Source organism: Vulpes vulpes, chromosome 16 (genome assembly GCF_048418805.1).
Source record: "Vulpes vulpes isolate BD-2025 chromosome 16, VulVul3, whole genome shotgun sequence".
NCBI lineage: Eukaryota > Metazoa > Chordata > Mammalia > Carnivora > Canidae > Vulpes > Vulpes vulpes.
This window is the reverse complement of record NC_132795.1, coordinates 77,988,153-78,008,754: the sequence shown is the minus strand read 5'-3', so window position 1 is coordinate 78,008,754 and position 20,602 is coordinate 77,988,153. Positions and strand designations below refer to the sequence as shown.

General features: G+C 38.0%; 1 protein-coding gene across 1 annotated transcript in view; it reads right to left on the bottom strand.

The window, feature by feature from the left end:
• The window catches only part of MSH2 (mutS homolog 2), a 77,505-nt gene that overhangs the window by 42,322 nt on the left and 14,581 nt on the right, over window positions 1-20,602 (bottom strand). The window contains exons 3-7 of the mRNA XM_025992602.2: window positions 19,455-19,733; window positions 18,257-18,403; window positions 16,692-16,841; window positions 15,343-15,476; window positions 1,786-1,985 (exon numbers count right to left, since the gene is read on the bottom strand). Coding sequence (XP_025848387.2) covers window positions 1,786-1,985; window positions 15,343-15,476; window positions 16,692-16,841; window positions 18,257-18,403; window positions 19,455-19,733 — 910 coding nt within the window. The remainder of the gene's footprint in view (window positions 1-1,785; window positions 1,986-15,342; window positions 15,477-16,691; window positions 16,842-18,256; window positions 18,404-19,454; window positions 19,734-20,602) is intronic.

The following is a 20,602-nucleotide window of genomic DNA, read 5'->3' as shown; positions in this document are numbered from 1 at the left end:
GCGCAGTGGTTTGGCGCTTGCCTTTGGCCCAGGGCGCGATCCTGGAGACCCAGGATCGAATCCCACATCAGGCTCCCGGTGCATGGAGCCTGCTTCTCCCTCTGCCTATGTCTCTGCCTCTCTCTCTCTCTCTGTGTGACTATCATAAATAAATAAAAATTAAAAAAAAAAAAAAAAAAGAAATATGGGCACAGGAAAGATTTAAGACCCATTTTCTTTTTTTTTTTAATATATTTTTTTTAATTTTTATTTATTTATGATAGTCACAGAGAGAGAGAGAGAGAGAGAGAGAGAGAGAGAGAGAGAGAGAGGCAGAGACACAGGCAGAGGGAGAAGCAGGCTCCATGCACCGGGAGCCCGACGTGGGATTTGATCCCGGGTCTCCAGGATCGCGCCCTGGGCCAAAGGCAGGCGCCAAACCGCTGCGCCACCCAGGGATCCCTAAGACCCATTTTCTTTAATACCACTTTAGTAGAACAAATGCAAGGGCTTTTAAGTGTCATCAGCCTCAAGAAGAGCCTTGGTTAGAAGGGGAATACTCTTTATACAGTGGTTCTTTAAGATAAGCGCTAAAGATGTCTTTCACACTTTGCTAGATAATTAAGGGAAAAGGCTACCATAAAATTAAAATTAAATCTATGCTTATTTTATATCCTGTCATCATAGAGGTGAGTTTTTTAAAGTCTGTCTGCAGAAAAAGCTTTCTCATAATACTGAAAGGTTTAACAGTTCTAAGGGATGGTGATTTTTAACTTGAAACTTAAAATGTTTTGCATATTGGATCTATAACTTCCTAAGTTTCTGCAACAGTTAAGTAATTATATTCACTTAAAAGCTATGCTTGTAAAAAATTAATTAATTAATTAATTAAAAAAATAAAAACTATGCTTGTAAGAGCAAGCTGATTTTATCCACGAATACTATACTGATTAAATAATGTGACTTGGCACACTTCATTCTGTTAACTTCACCCTGACATCAACTGTTAGAAACCATCAAGACCCTTTGCTTTAAACTTTCTTTTATAAGTGTGCTAGAAAGGTTCACTCCAGCAGGCCCAGAATTAACCTGAACTGTCTTCTTAAAGTTCCTTTATGGCAATTCAAGGCACACTGTTTTGTAATCATGGATCTGAGGATATTCAGGGTGGTTTGCTCAGCTTGTCAGCATTGTTTGTGACTGATGATTTGCACCTGGTCTCAGTGAGGCCTCCTTGTGCCAGAGGGTTCTCCTAAAGGCTGGTTACAGAACAGGAATATGCCCACAGGACAAGCAAAATTTTTAAAAGTCCAGCAAGACTCCATTTTAAGCTCCCTAGTTCCAAGGTGTTCTGCACACACTGGTGGTCCCTGAAGTGAGAGCAAGTGCACCTCACCAAGGACTTTTCAAAAGGAAGGACAATAGGAGTCTGCACCTGACCTCCCTGGCTCCCTGTGAAACTTTCGTGGTGATCCCTTACCCTTCCTTTGGTGCTGCTAACTAGGCTCTATCCCTTTCCTTTAATAAACTATAGATTTGAAAGCAGTATCATTTTGGGTCCTGTGAGGTTTTGGCAACTGAATCCTGTTCAACTGCCATCACTAAGGCAATAAACCCAGTTACCCTAACATTTGCTTCTAAAAGCAAAAATTCTAAGTTGTCTCATGATTCTTAACTTCTGCAATGTAAATATAAGTCAAAACAAACCTATTATAAGCATGAGTTACCAGACCCAACTTTATAAGGACAGCACATTTGCTAAGTATATTGAGAGTGAAGGAAAAGAGAAACAAAAATCACTGTTACCTTCATATTTCTCCAGAGCCCGAATAACATTAGGGAGTTGATTTATACCCTGATAGAGTCGGTAACAATCTTGTAAGTTTGCTGCTTGTCTCTGAAATTTCTTGGCAAGTCGGTTAAGATCTGGGAATCGACGAAGTAAATCTTCTTGTAAACTCTGCCTCAATTCTGCATCTTCTACAAAAGCTTCCACTAAATTCAGTCTGAAATAAATTGCACTGGGATTAATCTTAAATATTCTGGTATAAAATTAAAATCTGCCTACTAGGTACCTAAGAATCAACTAAATGAACACAAAAATTCCATGAAGGAAGCTTGAATCTATCCGGAAACATAAGCTTCTTGGAGATGATGGAAAGCTCCATAATCTTGTTGCGTAAACACTTTCTGATTACTTAACAACCAAATTAATGTTTAATAAGTAGTATCAGAAAATACTAATACATACCCAATTTCGTTTGCCTTTCATCAAATTGCCATTTCTTAAACAGAATTTCATTATTGGGACATTACTGTTACTGATACATTAGTGCACATGTAAACAATGATCTTCAATAAAACAATAACAATTCAAGAATGTTGCCAAATCCAATACTTATTCTATCAGAAGGTCTTCTAAATTTTCAGAATGCATTCTAAAATTATCTTATGACAAAGCCAAAAATTTCTAATTAAAAAACTGAAATAAGTTTACTCCTTCCCCGAAATCAATAAATAAAATCTTGGCCTGTTCTAAGAATTATAAAACACGCAGCTCATATTACTTTTGCAATTTATTGGAATCCACAGCTTTCTGTTTTCTTCCTTGTAACTAACAACAAGAAATGTTTGGGGTGGGAGGGAATGGAAAAAATGGTTTTACATCATGACCCAGCACAAGCATGCATAGATATTGTAGGAGGCATAATATGCCACGTCAGAACATACCACTTTAGAGTCCCTAAGGACTATTTTGAGCTGACAATTAAGAAGCAAAAAAGGAAAGCTGCCTTCTCCCTATGTGCCCAAAAGCAGGACATAAACTTACAGATGTCCTCTCCCTTCTCTCCTTACCAGAAGACAAAAGTTAACCACAACTTTAGACCCTTATCAGCCTGGAAATGGTACTGGAGGAACTTAGATAACAAATTTTAGCCTTTATCTACCAATAGCTTCCCATAATTTACATCCCTTAGGAACTCAAAACCCTTCCCCTTTGTCTTATCTCTTCTCTGAAAATGTATTGTTCCTTTGCTAAGATGCTATATATGCCCAAGTTCTCATCAACCCTGGAGTTACTCATTTCTGAGTGCTCCCATGCATAAGCATAAACTTCAGTTCGTTTTTCTCTAGCTGATCTATCTTCTGTCAATCTAATTTATAGGACCCCAAGCCAGAGAATCTAGGAGGGTAATAGGAAAAAAGAAAATTTTCTTCCCTGCAATATATAATTCAAATAGGTTTCACAAACAGTACTTACTATTCTCACTATATGTGTGTGTGTGTGTGTGTATATATATATATACTGTTACTTTTCTCTCATATTTAGCTTGTCAAAAATGCTAGTTTTCACCCACTACAATTTCATTAACTCACTCCGGAGTCACAACTTGCAGTGTGAAAAGCTACATTGTAGATATTACTGCAGTACCATATATATATATATATATATATATATATATATATATATATATATATATATTGCTGAAAGGTAAATTTTTATAATCAAAGGTAGGGACGGGGCACCTGACTGCCTCAGTTGGTAAAGCACACAACTCTTGATCTTGGGCTCCTGAATTTGAATCACATGAGCCACATGAAAGAAGAAAAGAAAAGAAAAGAAAAGAAAAGAAAAGAAAAGAAAAGAAAAGAAAAGAAAAGAGAAGAGAAGAGAAAAGAAAAGAAAAGAAAAGAAAAGAAAAGAAAAGAAAAGAAAAGAAAAGAAAGAAAAGAAAAGAAAAAGAAAGAAAAAGAAAGAAAAAGAAAGAAAAAGAAAAGAAAAAGAAAGAAAAGAAAAAGAAAAAGAAAGAAAAGAAAGAAAAGAAAAGAAAAGAAAAGAAAAGAAAAGAAAAGAAAAGAAAAGAAAAGAAAAGAAAAAGAAAATTGCCATGGGCAGAGCAAATGGTCCTAGGTTCAGAAGGCTACAAATGAGCAAGCATTTCCTTACATTTGTAAATTAGAAGAGCTGTAAATTAACCCTCAAATCACACAAGGACAGAGAAAAAAAACAGTTTTCTAAGTTTCTTAACTAATTACTGATCTCTCCATCAGCATTTACATTTCCTCCACCATCAAGATGTTCATTATATATATTATATGAGGGGAAAATTATACTGCTTCCAGAGTAATCACATAAGCAAGATTTCTGAACCGACAATTATTGACATTTAGGCTAGACAAGTCCTTGTTTGGGGCTCTTCTTGAGCTCTTTAACACCATGTAAGCATACTTTATGTTTACAGACCCAAAATGTGTGCAGACACTAACACATGTCCTCTTGCCCCAGGCTGAGAACCATCAGTTTAAAGAAACTTGAATAAAACTTTCTAGGGATGTCTGGGTGGCTTAGTTGGTAAAGCGTCTGCCTTCAGCTCAGGTAACATCCCAGGACCCTGAGATGGAGCCCCACAACGTGGGTAGTCTACTCCCTCTCCTCCTGCTTATACTCTCGTGCTCTCACTCTCTCTCTTGCAAATAAATAAAATCTTTAAAAAAAAAATTGACCTTTAAGATGAAAATTAAAAGAAAAATAAAGTGCTACGGAATATCAAGATAATAGGTAGGCAGCTGGCAGCAGATATATGCATTGTGGCAAATGTCAAATGCGGGGGGGGGGATCTGCTACCAAGCTGGTATTATACTGTGTACCAGTCCCTAAGGCTATAAACAAACTTCCAGAATACTTCAGGCATTTATTGCTCCAGAAAAGACTTCTATGGCTTGTACTCTAGATTTAAAAGACAAGACAGACCTTGAGCAGACAGATGCAGTCAAGTCCCATAATCCAGTAAGACAAATCTGGGCCTTCGTAACTAAGCCTCTTGCTCTAACAGGCATCTCCAAGTTCGCTCCAAGATCACCAGTATGGAAGTGACTTGGAGGTGGATAGTACAGTATTCCTGGGCAGTGAGGCTCAGCTGTGAAATTTCTATAAGCTTCTCAGGCACCAACAGTTTGACTCTTGTATCCTTAGGCCACTCTCAGGTAAATAATCCGCAAAGAAGATATTTCCAATCGAGAATATTCCAGGGGTGCCCAGGTGGCTCAAGTGGTTAACTGTTTAACTCTTGGTTTCAGCTCAGGTCATGATCTCAAGTAGTATATGAAGCCCTGTGTGGGGCTCCATGCTCAGTGAGGAAGGAGTCTGCCTGAGATTGTCTCTCTCCCTCTGCCCCTCCCCCACCCATATATGCTCTAATAAATAATAATCTAAAAAAAAAAAAAAAGAATCTTCTCAGGCTTCTTCCCTACTCCATCTATTTTATCACTGTTTCCTCTCAAATTGACCAGGGAATAGGTCCTAAGTCATCAACACCATCTTTTGGCCCTATCATCTGCCAAAATGACCAACACAAAAGGAAAGAGGGGCACCTACTCTGTTCTCCAGGCCTTTTAGAGAATACAGTTGGTCCTTTGGCCACATACAAGCATATCTACCTGAAAGATGATGACAATACTATATAGAAATCGAGGGATTAGCACTATTTAAATAGTCACACCCTACAAATGTTATCCAGCATGCTGTTAGCATTGCTGTAAACAAGTTACGGGCAAGAATCTTGCCAAGAGAATTAGTGTATGTACTAAGCCTTAATATTAAGCAGTTAGCTACCTGAACCTTGAAGGAAAATGATCAGAGAAAAAGGAAGCCAAGAGAAAGGTGCCTGGGTCCAAGTGAAGCACCAGCATGGTCCATGCAGAGAAGCACACTTTGTAGTAACTAATGGGAAAGAGCCTGAGCAGCTGGAACCCATTCCCTAAGGATTTATGGCATGACAGACATTAAAAAAAAAAAAAAAAAAAAAAGACCTCTGGAATGTAAAAACGTTTCTTAGTTGAGAAATATGGTGTCCCCTTATCCAAAGAGTGAGTGAGTGAGCTATTTATTTATTTTAAAGATTTTACTTATTTATTCATGAGACACAGAGAGAGAGGCAGAGACACAGGCAGAGGGAGAAGCAGGCTTCGCACAGGGAGCCCAATGCGGGACTCAATCCCAGGACCCCAGGATCATGCCCTGGGCTGAAGGCAGGCACTCAAACACTGAGCCATCCAGGCGTCCCCCAAAGAGATATTTAAAGCAAACTTTGTGTCCTTAAAAAATACTCAACACTATTTAAGAGCATAAAGTTCTAGTAGGAGTATAAAAAATAAAATAGCAGGGGAATGAAACAGCTTCTAAAACATACAGTACAAGGCAATCTACACCCCCTCAATCTTTGGTCCAGGTATCATTAAAAGCCCAATAAATTGCTAGTTTCACAAATCTCTTCAGTATGCCATTTCAGAAATAATTACAGTGTCAGTTTATGTACTGGCTAACAAAGTTTTTAAAAAAGATTGCTCTGCTGTTTCTATGACAATGCCACTCTTAAATCACAATTTTAGAAACTCCAAAGTTACTGCTGGCATAACACAGTATACAAGTCAATCCTACTCAATAAAATTACTCAGTTGTACCCAATTTGAGACATCAATTTGCAAATTGACTGGAATAAAAGAATTTTTTAGGGCCAGTTCATCTCTAAAATTTGAACAGAAAAATCATGACATTAATCATGAAATTTTGTTGTTTTAAAATCCACACTCTGGGGACACCTGGGTGGCTCAGTGGTTGAGCATCTGCCTTCAGCTCAAGGGCATGACCCCAGGGTCCTGAGATCGAGTCCCACATCAGGCTCCCCAAAGGGAGCCTGCTTCTCCCTTATGTCTCAGGCCTCTCTCTCTCTCTCTCTCATGAATAAACAAATAAAATCTTTTAAAAATAATAAAATCCACATTCTGTCTTTTCTTTAAAACTAGCATTTCTGGGGGCACCTGGGTAGCTCAGGCAGTTAAGCATCCAACTCTTGGTTTCAGCTCAGGTCAGATCTCATGGGTTGTGGGATCAAGCCCCATGGGGCTCTGTGCTCAGCATGGACTCTGCTTGAAAGATTCTTTCCCTCTGCCACTCCCCACACTGGCACTCTCCCTCTCCTCCTCTCTCAAATAGAGTAAAAAAAAAAAAAACAAAAAAAAAACTTTTTTTTTAAACTAGCATTTCTGGTCTCTCACTGTAAGAACAGTTGGCTAGAGTTTCATGGCAGCATATTTATACAGCTAAGAACAAATGTGGTCCCTAAAGAACTACATCATAAATTTCTGAGTCTCTTCTTTATCTGTTCTCGCACGGTTAAATGCAGTCAGAACTACTCATTTGATGTGTATTCTGCTAGGCCTGAGCAGATTAAAAAAGAAAAAGAGTATGGCAAGATATAAAGAGAGAATGCTTTTAAGGAATATTCAATCTAGTGGAGAAGGAAATGTTCCATCTTACAAATAGTGCTGAGTAACAAGGGAGACACAAAATGCAATAAAATGTGATATGGATAAGAGCAAGGATTCCTAGGGGAGCTAGAAAACTTCACTTTGGGGTATTTTATTTGCCTGTATCTTGAACACTTGGGATTTATAGAGATAGGACTTGGGGGAGACTTGGGAAAGGACTAGGGATGGGAGACCACAGGAGAAACTTGAAGGGAGAAAAGTACAGGATACACCACAAAGCTGATGCAGAGAAGGAAGAAGAAAAAACTATATCCAAAGGTAAATGGAAAAGTTGGCTTTGGAAAGGAAAAAGTACTATTTCTTCCTCTGAGAAAGAGCCAGGGAGTAAGAGACTCAAAATACAGATACATTTTGAGATTAGAAGAATTAAGAAGGAGATGATCTGCTTAGAAGGAGGAGGTAGCTGAAGGCTTTCAAGAAGTGAATAGATAGATAGATATAGATATAGATAGATAGATAGATAGATAGATAGATAGATAGATAGATAAAAATCTGGATTGGTCACTGTAATCTATCATGTAATAAAAATAAGAGGAGATACGTTCCAGGCCTGAAGCAGAGAAGGATGCAAGGTGCTGCAGGACCTGGCTATGCAGACTGTAGGTGGGATGGACACAACCTTGGAGCAGTACTTGGAAGACACAATGATCCACTGATCAGAGTCCTGTGTACAGATTCACAAGGGCTTAATCAGGGCTGCTGTGGGGTCCTGTCAGATGAACATGCTGGCATGCTATCTGTTCTAGCCCGACAAGCAGCAAAGCTAACCGTAGACCCCATTCCTATGGTGTGTCTAGAATCAGATAATGGAACATTATGAACCAGAACCGCAATGGTCATCACAATGACAGTGCACAAAATGGTCTTTTTTTTTTTTTTTAATTCATGAGAGATACAGAGAGAGAGGCAGAGACATAGATAGGGGGAGAAGTGAGCTCCTCACAGGGAGTCCGATGCAGGACTCAATCCCAGGACCCTGGAACCATGACCTGAGCCAAAGGTAAATACTCAACCACTGAGCCACCCCGGTGCTCCTGGTCTTCTAACATTTATCATCAGTTCTCCAGTAGCCTGTCATAGGGGCTCAGTCCTACCTTGCAGAATTATTATCTTGCAGAACTATTACAGTTCCGGTAATTAGGCCATTTATTTAGTGTGCAATGGACACTTATCTACTAATTTTAGAATAAGCTGCTTTTTGATACTCAATGGACTTAACAAAATAATAGTAAGAAAACAGGTGCCTAGATGGCTCAATCTGTTAAGCATCTTGCTTTTGGCTCAGGTCATGATCCCAGGGTCCTGGGATCAAGCCATTGGGCTCCCTGCTAAGCAGGGAGCTTGCTTCTCCTCCTCTACATCCCCTGCTCATGCTTTCTCTCACACACACTCTCTCTCTCTCTCTCTCTCTCAAATAAATAGAATCTCTCACAAAAAATATTAGTGAGAAAGGATCATGTTTTGAAGCAGCAGGTCCAGGTCACATTGTACACAGAATATTGTTACATTTAATAAGTCTGGTCAGAGAGGAGAAAAAAAAACAAACAAACCCAGATAGCAATGAAAGCCAGCAACTGTTAACTGAGAAAGACAGCTAAGGAGAAAGGCCAGTATGACAAAGGGCTAATGGAGCACAAGAAATTCTATGGTTTCCATGAAAGCACTGGAAAAGCAGTTGCCTTTATGGTGCAGGCCGGACAGGAAGGCAAATGAACTTCAAATGGCTGAGCAGATCAGTCCAGAGATCAGAATAAAGGGTTGCCACTAAACTTGATTTAGAAGCAGAGAAAATGGTGGGAAGCAGTGGAGTGCAAGCCCTCCTGTTCTTCCTCAGAGGTTAGAGCAATGCTTCACTGTTATTAAATAAACTACATTCACTGTATGACCTCCAGACCACTGTTTCCACAAAATATGAACTATTACTAAAGACATCCTTGCACAAAAGGATTATATAACCTAGAAAGAAGTCTAGGGACTCTAAGAGTACCCCACTGCCTCAAAAACCATGGTATACTATCACATAAGCACCATCACTATTTATCTAAATTTATGGAGCCATACTTTTTTATTTAGAGACTTACATGTTTCTTTTAAGACTGTACATTAGGTGTACCTAGGTGGCTCACTAGGTTAAGTGCCTGACTCTTGATTTTGGCTCAGGTCATGATTTCAGGGTCATGAGATGGAATCCTGTGTCGGGCTCCATTGCTCTGCACAGAGTGTACTTGATATTCTTTCTCTCCCTCTGCCCCTCCTCCTGCTCACATTCTCTCAAATAAAATCTTTTAAAAGAAGAATGCTACATTACTTGTACATTCTATACAAAGAGCAGTGATTCAATTTTAAACTAGAAAGGGATGCCTGGGTGGCTCAGCAGTTAGAGCATCTGCCTTCGGCCCAGGGTGTGATCCTGGAGACCCAGGATCGAGTCCCACATCGGGCTTGCTGCATGGAGCCTGCTTCTCCCTCTGCCTCCGTCTCTGCCTCTCATGAATAAATAGGTAAAATCTTTAAAAAATAATAAATTAAAAAAATAAACTAGAAAGTAGTAAGAATACCAAATTCAGCATACATAAATTATTTCATCAGCGACTTCATAAAAATGAACTATTTCATATACTACCATATATTCAATGTTCTTTAGAGAATTCTAACTTTAAAATTAGCAAGGCTTCATATGAATCTATGGAAAGACAAAAAACAAAAACCTTGAAGTTAAAAGCAACAGTCCAGAAAACAGTAATATGAAAAAAGTTCCTTTAAAAAAATTCAAGTATTTACTTTATGTACAAAGAGCTAGCATTAGGGTAGATATCTTGGACATCTGCAGTAAAACAGGACTCTTAGATGACCCATTCAACGAAGTTCACTTAATCCAATTTAATGAAGCCCATATCCTTCACATGCTGAAGCTGTATTTCTTTTGTTTTGAGGCCCTATTTCTGGATCAGATCATGCCAGTTTATGCCCAGGAAGCAAGGACAAAAATCCTGGCTGAATTTTTTTTTTTTTTCTTTTTGAAAGTAAACTCTACCTTCAACATGGGGCTTGAACTCATGACCCTGAGATCTAGAGTTGCACACTCTACTGACTAAGCCAGCCAGGGGCCCCTAGCCAATTTTCTTTTAGATGACTCCAGGAAAGTCACCCATCTTCCTCTCTTGGATGCAACAAAGCAAAAGGTAGAGTTCTTATTATAATTTCTAATTTGACTGCTAGATGAAGTACAAAAAAGAAATACCTAGATTATTAGTTCCTCAAAGGTAACAACTTCTCATTCTCATGAAGATTAAAGCATTTAAGCCATTAGCTAAGAATAAAAACTATCTGAAATCTCAGTGCAAAAAGGTTTTAGTGAATGGTAACATGAGAATGACAACAGATAAGGAAGGTGATTCTATGGATATAACTTAAATAAAAACCAAAATAATACGTTCCATTTAAGGTGTTAAAGTCCAATTTGGATCAAATTAAATACCACTTAAAAAAAATTAAGTATCACTGATAGAAGTAATAAATACAGTACAGCAATAGGCTCTGTAAAAACAAACAAACAAAAAAACCCAGGCTCTGTTGCCAGGCCAGACTGGCTTTAAATCCAGTCTCCACCACATTACAGCTGATGAATGGGAGATGCTTAGCAAAGTGCCAGGCACAAAGTAGATACCAGTCTTATCACCCTCCTCCTCCTAATAGCTTGACAATAATATAAAAATAATCCCATTTTTAAGTAATCCCATTTTCATTATTCCTGAACCTATCAACTGGGCTATTGTCTTTTATAAGACGTAAACACCAAACTCAAAAGATCCAGTCACATCTGCACCTACCTCTGCTCTAATGAAAAAGAGAAATCTTTGCTTTCTGTAACAGAATTCACCCAACAGCAACATTATTTATTTTTTCAGCAACATTATTTATTTATTTATTTTCAGCAACATAATTTAAAATTAACTCTTGGGGTGCCTGGCTGGCTCAGGCAGTAGAGTATGTGACTCTTGATCTCAAGGTCATGAGTTCAAGCCCCAAGTTGGGTGTGGTGTGTACTTAAAAATTTAAATTAACTCTTCACTTACAGATTTCCACTACTTACTATTCTGGAAATCTAAACAATTAGGACAGTAAGAAACAGAAAACCTGATTTGACTGTTACCCTGAAGAAAGATCAATCCTAAATGCTCAGAGAGGGAGAGAAGAGATTCCCCTGAGGCAACTGGAAGGTGTAAACTACAAGGCAGGACTATCACAGCAGGCAAACGGAGAAAGATAAAACAAGGAGACTATCCAAACAAGAACCTGTATAAGGGTATAACTTTCCCTACTCTGGAATTTCAGTACTTGGTCTTTAAAACCAAAGGCCTCGGACGCCTGGGTGCTCAGTGGTTGAGCATCTGCCTTCAGCTCAGGTCCTGATCCCACGGTGTTGGGATCGATTTCCCATACTGGGCTCACTGGAGGGAGCCTGCTTCTCCCCCTCTGCCTATGTCTCTCTGTCTCTCATGAATGAATAAATGGGATCTTTAGAAAAATAAAATAAAACCAACGGCCTTCCTACTTTTTTTTTTTTTTAGCCTTCCTATTTACTGACAAAAAAATTCTGACCAAGAGGAGAAAGAAAATCTATCTTCTCATCTTAAACAGGTGCAGGAAACCAGATCATATTCTGATTCATAACGCTATCCTCCCAAGTGTTATTTCTAATTAACAAGTCTTGTTAGACTATCAGATTTTTGGAAATTATTGCTATGTCCTGTGAAAAAAAAACCATTTCCCCTCAAAATAAATAAATAAATAAAATCGAATTTTGCTATCTTATCTTTGAAGTAACTTGTTATTCTGGTAAGTAATATAAAAGTGATACCCCAGGTTCCAGAACAGTCTAAATACATGTGTTCTAGTTGTTAAGCCAGAAGGGGACCACTGACACTTGCTCTCTTCCCACAAGACCAAGGTTAAAATAAAAATATAACCATGACCTAGACCTTGAGAGTTAAATTACCTAATTTTTTCTTATTTAAAAAAAAAAAAAGAAAAAAACGACTGGTTGCTCCTAGGGCAGTGGTGGCAATTCACAAAGAGTACAGAAAGAAATGTGTCCCTGGGAGGGGTGCATGGGTGGCTCAATTGGTTGGGTGTCTGACCTGTGACTTTGACTCAGGTCATGGGGTCCTGAGATCCAGCCTTGTGTTGGGCTTCCTGCTCAGCAGGGGATCGGCTTCTTCCTCTCCCCCCACCCACCCCTCCCCTGCTCATGCTAGGATTGGTGCTCTCTCAGATAAATAAATCTTTAAAAAAAGGGGGGAGGGGGGGGGGAATGTGTCCCTGGAGCTGTACAACAGAGGCCCCAAGGAAGAGATCCCAGGAAATTGGGGAACAAGAATAGGATTATCACTGTGTGTCCCTCTGTTGTTTGAATTTTTTTTAAAAGATTTTATTTATTTATTCATGAGACAGAGAGAGAGAGAGAGAGAGAGAGAGAGAGAGAGAGAGGCAGGCAGAGACACAGGTAGAGGGAGAAGCAGGCTCCATGCAGGGAGCCCAACGAGGGACTCGATCCCAGGACCCCGGGATCACACCCTGGGCCAAAGGCAGATGCTCAACCACTGAGCCACCCAGGTGTCCCTGTTCTTTGAATTTTGACACATATAAATGTTATTACCTATTCACAAATACTTAAAATTTAAAAATTGTAAACTGTTTTACTTGCAAATATCTAATCCTTTCTATTTTAAATTACTAAATCCCACTTTTCTCCAGCAAACCTGATTTCAGAAAGTCACCTTAGCATCTCAACTTCTGCATTTTCAATAAAATACCAGTATGCCCACAAATCACTAACCTCCTGGGTTATTTTATTGTAAGGCTCTTAAGAATCCACAGAATTAACACTCAGCTTAGTAATTATGTGCACGGTGTCTTACAATACTGACCAACTACTTTATGTTTGCCTGGCAACATTCCAATACTGAAGAGATTATGCTTTTCTGTATCATCAGTATTCAGTAGGTATTCAATAAATTATTGAATGATTTGACATCATAGCCATAAAATACTGAATCTTTTACCAATTCAGGCAAGGTAACTTATTTTGCCAAATGGAAAACATTGGGTACAAAATAAGGCCGTGAGAAATAGCCTAATTCTTGAGGAAGGTAAAATAAAGTACATCTAGGGAATAAAATAGTATGCACTTATTAGAAATTTAAAACGTTGAATGTGAAGATAAAACAGCAATGCTAAAAAAATGTTTATGATAATAAGTGTAAGTGGTGAAAAAACTGGGGCACAGAGCTATACTAGGATTTACAACGTTTTTGTTTTTTTAAAGATGTATTCATTTTAGAGAGAGCTCACCCAAGTGGAAGTAGGAGTAGAGGGAGAGAATCCTAAAGCAGATTCCCTACTGAGTGGGGAGCCAGCGCCAAACCCCAAAGAGGGCTTATTCCCACAACCCATGAGATCATGACCTGAGCCAAAATCAAGAGTCTACGATTATGATTTTTTTAAAAGATTTTATTTATTTATTCATGATAGACACAGAAAGAGATGGGGATCCCTGGGTGGCGCAGCGGTTTGGCACCTGCCTTTGGCCCAGGGCGCGATCCTGGAGACCCGGGATCGAATCCCACGTCGGGCTCCCGGTGCATGGAGCCTGCTTCTCCCTCTGCCTGTGTCTCTGCCTCTCTCTCTCTCTCTGTGTGACTATCATAAATAAATAAAAATTTAAAAAAAAAAAAAAAAAAAAAGAAAGAGAGAGAGGCAGAGACACAGCAGAGGGAGAAGCAGGCCCCATGCAGGGAGCCCGATGCGGGACTCGATCCCAGGTCTCCAGGATCACACCCCGGGCTGAAGGCAGCACTAAACCCCTGGGCCACTGGGGCTGCCCTGATTTTTTTTTTTTTTTTTTTTATAACTAGGAGTTTTAAAACAGGACTAATATAAGTGCACCATGTAAAATGACTCCATTTATATAAAATTCATGGGGCGCCTGGGTGGCTCAGCTGGTTAAGCATCCAACTCTTAGTGTTGGCTAAGGTCATGAGATGGAGCCCAGTGTCCAGCTGCTGAGTGCAGTGCAGTCAGCTTGGGATACTTTTTCCCTTCCCCCTCTGCCCTTCCCTACACCCACAGGCGCGCTCTCTCTCTCGCTTTCTAAAAACAAATAAAATCTTAAAAATAAAGTTCAAAAACAGGCAAAACTAATTACTCTATCGTGTTAGAAGAACAGTGATTACTTTTGAAGTGAAAAGAGGTAATAACCAGCAGGAAAATCAGGGTAGTTACTAGGAATACTAGTGATGTTGTTTCTTGCTTTGACTGTTTTTAACACCAATATGCTCACTTTGTGAAAAATCCACCAACCTGAACACTTAGGATTTGTGCTCTTATGGATATTATACTTCACTGAAAAGCCTTAAAACTCATATCTAAAGCAGAAAAATTAAAATAAAATATACCCAAATGCTAATCATATTCGGGTAGCAGGATTATAAAACTTTTTCTTTCATTTCCTCAATTTCAGAGATTTTTCTGAACTATATGTTTAGGCTGCCCTTAAATCCTTTCTAAAATAATTAAGAGTGTTTCCTATGTACCAGACCTTCTTTAAAGTAGTTTATATATATTAAATCATCTAGCCTTCATAACAACTTTACAAAGTAGGTTATTATTGTCATTTTAAAAAGAAACTACAACATTGAAGTTACGTAATTCGCCCAAGATAATACAGCTATTAAGTGGTAGAGCCATAATTTGAACCAAGGTATTCAGGCTCCCAAGTTCATAGTCTGGGTCATCCATCCATTTTCATAATAAAATCTTACGTTTTTAAGGTGAAAAAAACAATAATTAATAAACTAAGTTACTCTGCTAAACTAAGTCATTACTACTTTATTACTATTACTATGTAGGTAACTCTCTGCACAGTCAGATGTCAAAATATAGGAGGAAACTTGCATATTTGATCAAGTGGCATAATCCTAGAGTAATCAGAAGTTACTCAAAGCTTATAGAAATTATACATTAGAAATATACCTCTCTTCTATTCTGTTCTTATCCATGAGAGGCTGCTTAATCCACTGGTTCACCAGTCTTTGTCCTTGAGGGGTTTTGCATTTATTCAGCAATGCAGCCAGAGACTGAGAGCCAGTAGTATCTTCAACAGAACCCTACCAAACAAAAAACAAAATAGGAAGAATGGCATGCTCATTAGTGAAAACCTTATTGTGCCATGAAAAATAATTAAATAATTTTATTATTATTTTTTTTAATTTTTATTTATTTATGATAGTCACAGAGAGAGAGAGAGAGAGAGAGAGAGAGAGGCAGAGACACAGGCAGAGGGAGAAGCAGGCTCCATGCACCGGGAGCCCGACGTGGGATTCGATCCCGGGTCTCCAGGATCGTACCCTGGGCCAAAGGCAAGCGCCAAACCACTGCACCACCCAGGGATCCCCAATTAAATAATTTTAGAAACAAGAATACTTAATATTCTTCAAAAAAAATGAGAAATTTGCACAAAAGTTTCTTTTCCTCAGTTGGGGGGGGGTGGGTTTTACTGTCAGGCTGAGTGTCAGTCTACACTGCAGCACACTTCAGTATTTTGAATCCACACAATGAAAGTTGTGGCTTCCTAAATGTTATCTTATGTTTAGCCTGGCATCTCCTATTTCCATTCTTTTATGATCCTCAAAGTGTGATGACCCCACTCTGAATACTGTCCCATTATATCATCCTAACTCCTCTCTGGGGAACTAGGACTAATGGCCAAACCAAGCTCATTGAAAGTCTTGGGTAAAGCTAACTAGTGATCATTTGTACATGGCATGTGAGAGGTCCCCAGTTCCATGAAAGCCTAGCCTATGGCTCACAGGGATTTAGAATGTGTCTATGTGTATATTAATGCACGATAGATATTTATATGTGCTGCTATGGCCATATGTTGAAGGCCAACAGAACTGTTAGTGTCCATTAGAGGAAATGATATAGTCTCTAGTGGCTATTAAAGCAAACTGTGTAAAGAAATAAAATTTTTTTCTTCAAAAAACCCCTCCTCTTCCTAAAATCAAACTTTCAATCTATTAATCTGCAGTGTATTTTTCACCAAACCAAAATCACTTTATAATTACTAAAGTTTTAGGCATAAAACTTCTTAAAACATAATTTCTTAAAAACTGCTGTTAATAAAATTATTCATTAAGCCAGGACAAATACTATTTATATAGCCTGCAACCAGAAAAATACAGTAATTTAAAACTGCTTATCTATTCTAAGTATAATAACATTTTAAAATATTTACGCTTCTTAATTGTATTCTTCAGTATATAACAAAGGAAACATTTTGTCACCATTCAATATTTTTAACCCACGTATTTTTTTTTTACCTGGAAAAGGTTAAGGGCTCGGACTGCTGCAATATCCAACTTCATATACTGGCTGAAGTCAAAAGTAGTGAGTTCAAACTGTCCAAAGTTTGAATCATCTGATAAAAGTTCTAAAAACTTGATTACTGCAGACAGTGCTGAAGCTGCAACCTAAGATTAGGAATTTAAAAGAAAAGATTCTATCACTAGAATCCTAGAGATTTTAACAAAACAAATAGCAAAATGGCAATAAAATTTTTTTAAAAGATTTTATTTATTTATTCATGAGAGATACAGAAAGAGAGGCAGAGACATAGGCTGAGGGAGAAGCAGGATCCCTGTCTTTGAGATGCTGGTACCATCTTGTTTCATGGATGCTGATTATTTGGGTATTTGCAATTTATGAAAACTCAGTTATACCTTATGATGTATTATGTACTTTCCTAAGACGTTTTTTAATGCTCTCTTCCAGTCATTACTCCACCAGGTGTAACCCTTGTTCTTAGCTCTGACAGCGTAGATTAATTTGGCCTCTTTTTGTATGCAGTTTATATTAATGCAATCATATAGTTTATAGTCTTTTGTGCCTGGTTTCTTTTGTTCAGTATTAGGTTTGTGAGATTCATTCATATTGTTGTGTGGCACTGGATTGCTGGTGCTAATATTTTTTGTGTGTGCAGTGTGCAGTATTCTATAGGGCCGAACACACCAAACTTGGTAGGCATTTGAGTCATTTCCACTTTTGACTATTATAAATAGTGCTTCTATTACAGTAAATTTATTTATTCATGACAGACAGAGAGACAGGCAGAGACACAGGCAGAGGGAGAAGCAGGTTCCTCGCAGGGAGCCCAATGTCGGACTCAGTCCCAGATCCTGGATCATGCCATGAGCCACAGGCAGACGCTCGACCCAAACCATGCAGGCATCCCAAAAAGCAGCTTAAAAAAAGAAAGTGCCTCTCAAAAAAGTGAGGTAATTTATTAAAGACTCCAAAACCTATACATTATAATGTGGTGATGGATTTTCTTTTCCCCTACAATCACTATGCTATCTCATCCACTTAATCTCTTTCCTGTGAAATTCAAAACTCCTTCTTACCTCAAGAATATATGTTGATATATTCTTTATATAATTATAATGTTTATTATATATACATTACATATATAATGTTTATTATATATATTATATATAATATATAAGTTATTATATAAATATAATATAATTATATTTAAGGTTATATATTTTAAACATTTTATTTATTTATTCATGAGAGACACAGGGAGAGAGAGAGAGAGGCAGAGACACAGGCAGAGGGAGAAGCAGGCTCCATGCAGGGAGCCCATGGGACTCGATCCCGGGTCTCCAGGATCACGCCCTGGGCTGAAGGCAGTGCCACTGAGCCCCCGGGCTGCCCTTTAAGGTTATATTTAAACTTTTCTAATCATTTCCTTTTTTCACAAGCTTCATCACAGTAAGAATTAACTTAGGATCAGTGATCCAGTTTAGATTTTGAGGTGAAACAAGTAGTCTTTTAAAAGTCAAGATTATAATTTAAGAATAAATTTATATTGTAATCCACATACCTGATTCTCCATTTCTGGCAAGACAGCACTATTCACCTGTTCTCCCTTTTTGCCTTTCAATAACCGGTTCAGGTCCTGATAAATATCTTTTGTAAAAAAATCAGCTCTTTTTCTTTCTGTGATCAGAATTCCTCCTCTCTGAATAACCTATTTTGTAAAAAATAAATGACTTCAAGAAAAGGAATGAAAAAATAAATGACAAAAAAACTATACCACTAACAAGTACGGTAACAACAGCGTAACAAACCAACCCACATTAAACTTTTATATAATGTGCAAGACATTGGTAACATATACATAATGACAGGTATTTTAAATATCTAAGTAAGTTTTCATGGAAATTTAAAATTATGTTCACATAAAGCTTTCAAAGATTAGTCCCAGTAGTAAAAACTCTTAACAGAATAATACTTGTGGAAAGTTGCTTAGATACTATCTATGCTAATAATGGCCATCACAGATTTACTCTTTCCCGAGCAATTATTATGGTATTTGAGGCCCACAAAAAAGAAAACAATCTTCAGGGGCTACAACATCCCTTAAATACCTAAATAAAGTACACAAATAGTACAATCAGAATTTTATAAAAAGACTCAGTGAAATAAAAGGCTAAAAGTCCCATCTGAACTATCAAAAAATAACCCTGAAGACTGCCATCTTATGCTTTGGGCTCAAGTCATGATCCCTGGGTCATGGGATGAGCCCTGGGCTGGGCTAGCTGCTCAGTGGGGAGCCTGCTTCTCCCTCTCCCTCTGCCCTTCCCCTTGTTCATGCTGTGTATGTCTCAAAGAAATAAAATTTTTTTAAAAGATCTGTATTTGATAAATCCATGCTAAATACAGTAATATTGTTTTTTTTTTTAATGGACCTAAATCATCTCCCCCCCATAACTCTGAATGCATTCTTCTTTATCAGTTGTGATCCCTTTAAGATGATATTCTGTTACTCTTTTAGGAAGGAAGGAAGGAGGAAGGCAGGAAAAAGGGAAATGATCTGAGGTCTAACAAGAAATAGCTTGTTCTAAAGTCCTCATAAAGTTTCTGTGAATGACAAACAAGATTACCCTTGAAATATAACAAGACTGTAATTAGATACAAAAAATTGACTTTTGAATTATGCTTTTTAAGTAAAACAGTATCTATCATGTTAGTCTTTCCTAGGCTTAGATTCTCCTTCATCCCTACCTTGATTCCCTTACCTGCCTCAGTTTTCCCATGTCTCCAGCAGTCTCTCCTCCTGGTAAAACACATTCCTTTGGTCCAATCTGAATCAGGAGAGCCTCCAAATTGGAGAACTGATCATTATCAGGGAACTCACAAAGTCCTAGCTTCCTCTGTATGGAGTCAACATACCCAACTCCGACCTGTCTTTGGCCATCAACTGTAGACATTTTAACACCCACGACACCAATGGAGGTTGACATATCATTGTTACCAAAGAGAATGTCTTCAAACTGAGAAAGATTACCTGGAGAAGCCTTAACAAAAATAAAAAATTTAAAGAACTGTTGAATGTACTTTAAAATTTTATTAGCAAACAAGCATTACTCAACCTATTGACGAATTTTATTAACAAAGTGTTCTCTTAAAAAAATTGCTTATAACAATATATTCCAATTATTATTATTATCTAATTTTCTATTAAGAATCCTCCCTATTTTTCCACTTATTTTCAGGACACTTGGGAATATGTAAAAATAAACGCATCAAAAGAGATTTTCAAAAGAGACTTTGAAATTTGGCAGCTGGATTTATACACAATCATTAAAGTATCCAAGTGATAATCCTATTAATGGTATGCTTAAATTTCTATATCCTATGAAAGTATCTACTTATTAATTGCACATACCAGTATTTCACTAACTATATCACACAGAAGAGCAGTAATATTAGCTAAAAATACTGACCTTCGAAAGTCAATTCTCTATCTTATCAGTAAAATGCAAAGATTGTTCTATATTAGTGATTCAGATAAAGGGTCTAGACCTATTTTCAATATTTCAAAAAGATCAGAAATCCCTCTTTAAGACTATACAAGTCAACTAAAGGGTCAAGCTTCTTTCCTTCTGGCAGGACCTGTGTCAAGTCAGAAGGTTAACACTATATTTCAAACCGATCAGAAGCTGATAGGATGCGGACACCTGGGTGGCTCAGGGCGTGATCCCAGAGTCCTGGGATTGAGTCCTACATCAGGCTCCCTATGGGGAGCCTGTGTCTCCATCTGCCTATGTCTCTGCCTCTCTCTCTCATGAATCAATAAATAAAATCTTAAAAAAAAAAAAAAAAAAGCTCATAGGAAACTTTTGGCCTGCGGCATTTTCTGGGGCAAATGATGATCCATGGTATG